Here is an 8,628-nt window from a genome sequence, read left to right as displayed (position 1 = left end):
GTGCCACTGTCAGGCTAAAATATATCCAAGTCCAGGCTGGCAGAAATGTAACTCGGTGATGAGCTGCATGCAGAGAGCCTTCGTCCCCTCTGCGCTCTACGTCTGCTGCTGGCCCTACCGCTCCATACCGTTTTAAACAGCAAGGGAAACGTACAGGCTTCTCCTCCCCCCCCCCCCAGTGCTATTTCTACTGCTTCATTTTCCCAGGAAGTATTATTTCAGCAAAGTGAGTTCCAAACACAGATCGGGCCACAGAGTGTGCGTTCACATCCAAGTGTGGATGTTAGACTTATGTTTTCTATCGGGGGCACCCAGTCACCAAAGTGTCATCAAAGCGTAACTTGTCAAGTCTTATCTGGCTGTATTGCTTCTGGTCTAGGACGGGCTTTGATCTCCAGCCACTACTCAGAAGAGCCTGTGTTTTGGGATGTTTTTGGTTTGTAAGAGAGTACGACCCATCCCACGTCTGTCTTGGTGAATTACGCCCATACTCTCATCTGCACTTGAAAGTAATTCCCCATTTATCTATCTCCTCCTTCAAAATGACAGAACAAGACAATGGTGGGTGTCAGCCTTGCTTTATACTCTTTACCAACATATTCAAATCATCGAGTACTCTTTGACAGGGGGGTTGACACTGTTGTAGAGGAATGCTTTTTATGCATGCCAGAGACACCAAACCTTTAAAATATTTAGCTTAATCTGTACATGGTCTTAAACATAACAGCTCCATTTGGATAAAACATACATCGTAATTAATTAATGTAATTAATGGGACGCTGGTTAAGTTAACGTTCTTCATGGAGAACACTGTGCATGTGTCTCTGACTCCATTCACACGCCCTCCTCTCCTTCCAGCCGCCAGCTACAACACTCCGAGCTATAAGAAGACCCCGCCTCCTGTCCCGCCCCGCACCACCTCCAAGCCCCTCATCTCCGTCACGGCCCAGAGCAGCACAGAGTCCACCCAGGACGCCTACCACGACGGACGGCACCCGCGGGGAGGCATGTGGGCCCCCGACGGCCTGGGCCTAGGCCTGGGCCTGGGGCTCAGCCTGGGCACGGCCCTGTACAACTCCACCGACAGCCTGGACAGTGCCAAAGCCGTCAGCATAGCCATGGAGGCGGCGGGCGCCATGGCCGGCAAGAGGCACCCCTCCACGGACAGCCACAGCTCGGTGCAGACCTGCGACAAGGCAGTCCTCGTGTCCAAGGCAGAGGAGTACCTGAAGACGCCCCGCTCCTCCATAGGGATCCAGGTTAGTTGAACCGCACTCTGACCAGCTCGTCAATAAGGTCCAGGTTAGTTGAACCGCACTCTGACCAGCTCGTCAATAAGGTCCAGGTTAGTTTGACCGCACTCTGACCAGCTCGTCAATAAGGTCCAGGTTAGTTGAACCGCACTCTGACCAGCTCGTCAATAAGGTCCAGGTTAGTTTGACCGCACTCTGACCAGCTCGTCAATAAGGTCAAGGTTAGTTGAACCGCACTCTGACCAGCTCGTCAATAAGGTCCAGGTTAGTTTGACCGCACTCTGACCAGCTCGTCAATAAGGTCCAGGTTAGTTGAACCACACTCTGACCAGCTGCTCCGTAGGGATCCAGGTTAGTTGAACCTCACTCTGACCAGCTCGTCCATAGGGATCCAGGTTAGTTGCACTACCTTCTGACAGGCCTCTCCATAAGGACCCAAAGTTGCCCCGTCTTCATATCAATAGGGATCTAGTTTAGTTTAATAATATTCTGAGCAGCTTTCTGCTAAACATTGTTGTCCATTTGGATCCTGATGAGGCGTATGCTATTTGTCTGTGAATGAGGAAATCCGTTTCTCAAGGCTTGGAGTATTTGCATTATTGAAGTGTGTGTGTTCTTTATGTGCGTTGGTGAGTGCATTCATAAAAAAAAAAGAATGCTTAGCATGATGGCATAATCAAAGCAAATTCCATTTGCATAAACATTCAGAAACACACACTCTCACTCACTCTCAGACGTGCATAAATGCAGGCAGAAACACACTAAGTAGAACTGCTCTCCGGCATCTAAAAATAGCATGGAATGAGTCATTCTACTGCAATCAATTAGGATTCAACTCATGCTAGAGTGGCTTTTACTGAATGGTAGTTCCAGCTCTCTGGCATTCATATACTACCTCGCCTCCTCCCTGTAGGTGCTGTTCCTTGCCTCTCCTTCTCTCCCTTAATCTCCATCACACTGACTGCCCATCCACTGCTCCCTTCTTCATTCACCAGTGATGCTAGCGGCCGCTTATTCACTCAACATGTTCCGACCCTCGGATCGAAAGGTTTAAAGACGCTCTGCCGCTCGGCAATGGGGGGACGGTAGGGTCTGTTATATGACTCAGGATCTCACATGTTGGAAAGAAAGGAGCATTATATAATAGGCGTCTGACCATCAGGGTTGTTAAAGGGATACGCCAAGGTATCTCCAAATCTGGCTTACTCCGATATCGGACGGGACTGCTTGATGTTGATTCGTCCAGAAGGGGATTTCCCGGGTTTAGCATTTGCTTTCCGTCAGCCGCCTTCATTGACTTTGCAGAGTGACGGTTGCCTAACTTCTGTTCATGTGAGGGGAAGTCAACTTTTAATTACTTTTCCAAAGATTTTCAATACAATGTGTTCCGAATAGTCTCCTTTCCGAAACGAGTTGCCAGTGGCAACACAATGAGATTGGAGTTTGTTTACAAACACACTGATAATTCGGCATCTCTGCATTCGTGGCGCTGCTACAATTATATTATCCGCCGCCTCTGGCTGCGCGGTCTGCGCGGACGGCCACCTGTCAGTGTGGAGCGTCACCATCACCAGAATAGTGCAGGATTATCTGTGTGTTTGTAGACAAACTCCAATCAAGTGGTGTTGTTGTTACTGGTCCTCGTCTTGAATGAGGGACTATTCGTAACACATTCAAGTCAGGTCTAATTTACTATCCCACGAAGGGAAATTTTGTTGCAGCCAGTTTAAAACACATTCAATCCATCATGAATGCAACATGAAAGAAAACATACCAGACAGGACACAGATGCAATAATACAATACAGTACTTTGAAAAAACAGTACAATGCAAGATCACTCCATGGGAAGACAAAAGACAAGGGGGCAGAACGAAAGGGCTGTGTGCAGTCATTTGTGCAAATTCAGCCTTCTTAATAGAGTGCAATCAGAAAAGCACTGCAATTAGTCTTTGAATTTATTTATAACCCCTGAGTTGGAACAACAGCTCCTACCTCTAGGTCGAAGCTCAAACTCCCTCTGCAGGGGGCGATCAGTACAGACCATCAGGACATGGGGGCCTTCCTCTTGACCTGCCCATCATAAAGGTCAGACCCCGAACACCATTGGAAATCTTTGGAAAGTAATCAAAAGTCTATTCTGCTCACATGAACAGAAGTAAGGCCACTGTATTCAATGCAAGTGGCGAATGAAAAGCAAATTCTAACCCCTTGATCGCCTTTCTAAAAACACAATGAGGAATTTGGATTTAAACAACTCTAGTCCAAATCGAAGAAAGACAGCCAAACGCCAATTTACAGATATCCAGACGAATCCCTTCAAGCTTTTCACTTCATTGTATTAAACGCTTCCTCACCCTCAGTTGTTCTATTCTGAATAATTTTTAATGTCATTCCTTTCAGTGTCTTCTAAGTATTACAATTTTACATTCCCACCGTCCCCTGACCAGGGCTAAAGACATTGAGATGAATTCAGGACGCTGGCTCAATTGATTCTCAGACATCGTCCAGTCGTGATCGCTGCAAATAGGCAGGCAATTCCATTGTGGTGGTCTTTCACTGCGGCCAATTGGAAACACAGCGATGACTTCTGGGCACGAGCCAAAGAGTAAATGTTATTTTGAAAGTCACTTGATTCTGTCACGTGGGCGACGCTGCGTTGTTGGATTATTCCCTCCCCGTCCCGCTGCTCGGATCGATGGAATGTTCCTTCTCTGTCATGAGGTATTAAGAGCAGCCTATTAATAGGCCGGCATGTCGCCAGTTAGCCAATCGAAGAAGGGCAAGGTGGAGTAGCGTGCGTTGATCGATTGGACTCCGCATTTGGCACGCACGCACGCACGCACGCACACACGCACGCACTCGTACTTGTACTTACACATGTGCATCCCCATTATACCCTCAGTCCCCTACCAACAAAGTTCCCTCCTCCCATCCGTTCATCCATCCATTCGTCCCTTCCCTCTGCGTCAGTAGTCGCCCTCTCTACCTGCTTGCGTGTGTGGTCCATGGCCCCCTGTTTGGGTTACCCCCTCCATCCAGTGGGTCATCAGAGGCGCTGACCCCTTCCCCACTGGGAGAAAGGAGTAACAAAGGAGAAAAGAAACACTGTCATCACTGGCCACACCTCACGGCCAAAACTCCCCCGGAGGCGATTTGCAATCAGAGTTTGTTTTTTTTTATCAAACAGAGCTAACCCTCTCAGATTCTGTGCCCTTGTGGTCTGTACTGAAAGAAGAAAAAGGAGATAACGCTAAAAACGTGATGTGTGTGTGCGTGCGTGTGTGCGTGCGTGCGTGCGTGCGTGTGAGTAGGTAAGAGGGCAAACGGAGAGAAAGAGTAGAAAGATTGGAACAGGAATTATTATTATATGATATCAGCCCAAGTGATTTGCATGGAGAACAAAGTGTCTTTGATTACAATGGCCTGGACTAAGAAGGTCCCCATCTCCAGGACAACGGGGAGGGGTTGGTGGGACCATTGGGCTGAGCGGACGTCTGTCATCTTCCCCATGGCAACAAAGTTACTTCGGAAAACTTTGAAGGGTTGAAAGTGGCTATCGATACTACAGTGTTACGACCGTTTGTTAAGGTCACAGCGAGACAGGAAGGAAAAGGTTTCAACAAGATTTATTATCTGAGTTTGTTATGAGTAGATACTTAATATAACATATGGGTGCTCATCAAAACTAGTAGTAAGCAAATGCATTCAATTTGACATCAGTCCAGTCGGTCAGTTCGTCAGTCAACCATCAGCAAGTGCAGACGAAGAAGCTGACTGGCTGAGGGCAAAAAAAACGAAAAAAGGTTCTAACAGACAAAGATGCCGGTGCCGTCACAATACCCAACATGTTCTTTTGTGACAATGAAATAGCTTGCACCCCACAGAATTGGTGGCAACTTGTCCCGGCGCATTCACACAGAGATGCCTTCGTCACTCGACATCTTTGTATAGATTCTTCATCAGCGGCAATCACAAATTCTCTGTGCGCCGATGTCAATGCCGCCTGTGTCCTTGTCAATCTCCGACCAGTGACTCGTCGACCAGTGACTCTCTCTTTTCACAAGCTGAACCTTGCGATTTCCTCCTAACACACTCTCATTTGCTATCTGCTAACAGTAGCGGGGTTTTTTTCGCACCGCCGCCAACTGAATAGTGCTCTCCAAAAATGTCACGCCGTGGCTCCAGCTCTGACCGCGGAGACGTCCAAACTCAAATTTGACATTTCACACACGACACATTCACCGGCTCAAGGTCACACAGGCAGAATGATCCGGAGATAAGATGGATGGATGGGTGGATAGGTGGATAGAAGGATGGTCGGGGGCGGCCAGAGAAATGGATGGATGTGATCTTTATTTATCCCAGGGTAAAGATTTGGTTGTAAGAGCCGCAAATATTAGCAGGAATTTACAGTAGACTATCAGTCTCTATCAACAGCAGCACTTAATGATCAGTGCATTAAAAAAAGCCAGTCAGTTTTCACCACAGTCATGCAGGCAGAGGAAGAAGGATCTATGAGGGTAGTTCGTTCAGTGCGTTTGTTATTTACTTGTTTGTGTGTGTGTGTGCATGTGTGTGTGCATATGTGCATTCATGCATATGTGTGCGTGCGCCTGTGTTTGTGTACGTACTGTATGTGTGTTTGTGCGAGTGCGTGATGATATGCATGCATGTGGTTGTATGTGCATATGTACCTGTGTGTGTGCGTGTGTGCATGTGTGTGTGCATCTGTGCATTCGTGCATATCCTTGCGCCTGTATTTGTGTATGTACTGTGTATGTTTGCTTGTGCGAGTGAGTGACAATATGCATGCGTGTGTTTGTACGTGCATGCGTACCTGTGTGTGTGTGTGAGGGTAATGATTGTTAATAGGTATAAGTCATACTTCCATCTGTATATATGTACACCCATATAGCTTTCACATGAAATGGACGAATCCATAAAGTGCCCATTGCGAAGAACACACAGATGTGAGCTGAAGTAGAGATATTGTTAGCTCCATCATAAAAAGTCCCACTCGACCCTGGTGACCATCGTATCCCAGCCCTAAAGGCAGGTCAGGGACCGCGTTATCAACCTAATGAGTTGGAGAGGGAGGCAGAGAGAGAGGCGATGGTGCCGCTTTGAGGAATACAAAAATAGAGTTAAGGTTTTCTAACTATCTTTTTTCATTAAAAAAAAAGGAAAAGAGAGAAGTAACGTAGGATGACTTGATGTCTATTATAGCAACTGTTACTATGGGGTAACATGAAGGTCTTTGCTAAGGGTTCTTGTGGCCTGGGATGGCCCTGCTGCTGATTCAGAGCAGTCTCAAGATGAATCACGACGCATCCATTCCACAATATCTCTCTCTCTCCCATCTCTGTTACCATGGTTACCGCACAGCCATCCCCACTCTGAAGTGGCGCTCTGGTGGCGTTGCAGAGTTGTGGAGAGGAACATGTGTGTAGAGCACGTGAGCGTGTGTGTGTGTGTGTGTGTGTGTGTGTGTGTGTAGAAAACGTGGTGGGAGGCACTGACGACGCTTTCCTGGATTGATAACCCCACTGTGAACCCAATAAAGAGATAATAAAGAGATTCTGATTCTGAATAACACGATAAATATTACTAAACCTTCTTAAGGTTTTCAGAGTGAGAACAATCCCTTCCGGGGATTCGCTTATTTTTAACACAATTATGCCTCCGGATGTGTGAGCGGCATGTTCCTACAGAGGCTGGTAGGGGCTTTTCTTTAAGTGGTCGGCTATGTTTTATAATTGACAAAGCGTGCCTTTATACATTAACTTCCATCGGAGCCCTCCCAATGAACACTGCTGCTATTGCTGCCCCCGACCCCCCCCGTTAATCATTCGACGTGGCCTGCTTGGGGCTTGTACCGTGGTGCTAAGGCACTCCCAACATAGCCACTGGTGGGAAGTGTGTGGGGGGGGGGGGGGGGGATCTCAGAGGCTCCTGTAATGAAGGGCTTTCGTTGTGTCGTGTTTTGCTGTCCTCGTCCCCGGCGCTAGGTGGAGGCGGCCACGGACTCGGAGTCGGAGAGTAAAGGCTCCCGGGAGTACCATTCTGTCGGCATCCAGGTGGAGGACTCCAAAAAGGGGTAAGCTGTGGAAGAGGGCCGGGTGTTTTTTGGCCCTGTTAGAGAAGACTGTTCTGTGCTCTTCCTCAATGTGTGTACCCAGTGGAATGTGTTGTCGTAATGGAGGGTATAATAGTCGTTCGTTCAGTGCGTTTGCTATTTACTTGTTTGTGTGTGTGAGTGTGCATGTGTGTGTGCATATGTGCATGCATGCATATGTGTGCGTGCGCCTGTGTTTGGGTACGTACTGTATTTGTGTTTGTTTGTGCGAGTGAGTGACAATATGCATGCATGTGTTTGTGCGTGCATGCGTACCTCTGTGTGTGCATGTGTGTGTGCATATGTGCACTCGTGCATATCCTTGCGCCTGTGTTTGTGTACGTACTGTGTATGTTTGTTTGTGCGAGTGAGTGACAATATGCATGCGTGTGTTTGTACGTGCATGCGTACCTGTGTGTGCGCCTGTGTTTATGTACGTGTGTGTTTGTGTGAATGCGTGATGATATGCATGCGTGTGTGTGTGTGTTAATGCGTGACGATATGCATGCGTGTGCGTGTGTGTGTGTGTGTGTGTGTGTGTGTGTGTGTGTGTGTGTGTGTGTGTGTGTGTGTGTGTGTGTGTGTGTGTGTGCGTGTGTGCGACCCCCAGGCAGGGCCGCTTCAAGCGCTCCAACAGCGTGACGGCGGGCGTGCAGGCGGACCTGGAGCTGGAGGGCTTCCCCACCATGGAGGACAAGGGCCTGCAGTTCGGTGGCGGCTTCCAGCGCCACTCGGAGCCCAGCACGCCCACGCCGTACGGCGGCGTGCGCACCGTGCGCACCCAGGGCCTCTTCAGCTACCGCGAGGACTACCGCACGGCCGCCGAGCCCACCAGCCCGCGGGAGACCACCCCCGGCGAGGGGGCCGGCGGCTGGCAGCTGGAGCCCCCCCCGCCCCGGGAGGGCGGCACCGCCGCCGCCGCCGCCGCCTCGTCGGGCGAGTCGGGCCGGGCGTCGCCCTCGCTGCGGCGCGACGGCAGCTGGTTCATGCAGCTGCTGCACACGGAGACCAAGAGGATGGAGGGCTGGTGCAAGGAGATGGAGGCGGAGGCGGAGGAGCACGACCTGTCGGAGGACAGTAAGTGTGTGTGGGCGTGGTTGGTTTGGTGTATTCGCCGCCTGATTGGCCGGATGGACGCGCCTGGGAGAGAACAGTGGAATGGAAGCGGGGGGGGAAAAGGAGGGGTTATGTGTTCTGCGGTTTATTTAGACATTTCACTCGGCAGGAGATCAATCTGTGTGACATATCTCCCTCTGGCA

At 49.3% G+C, this 8,628-nt stretch overlaps 1 protein-coding gene across 1 annotated transcript in view; it reads left to right on the top strand.

Moving 5' to 3' along the window:
* The window catches only part of dlgap2a (discs, large homolog-associated protein 2a), a gene marked incomplete at its 3' end in the record, with an annotated part of 129,933 nt that overhangs the window by 117,480 nt on the left and 3,825 nt on the right, over positions 1–8,628 (top strand). The window contains exons 10-12 of the mRNA XM_079752287.1: positions 859–1,259; positions 7,263–7,351; positions 7,980–8,446. Coding sequence (XP_079608413.1) covers positions 859–1,259; positions 7,263–7,351; positions 7,980–8,446 — 957 coding nt within the window. The remainder of the gene's footprint in view (positions 1–858; positions 1,260–7,262; positions 7,352–7,979; positions 8,447–8,628) is intronic.

Source organism: Pollachius pollachius, assembly GCF_949987615.1.
Source record: "Pollachius pollachius genome assembly, chromosome: 15".
Classification (NCBI taxonomy): domain Eukaryota; kingdom Metazoa; phylum Chordata; class Actinopteri; order Gadiformes; family Gadidae; genus Pollachius; species Pollachius pollachius.
This window is presented reverse-complemented; position numbering and strand designations above follow the sequence as displayed.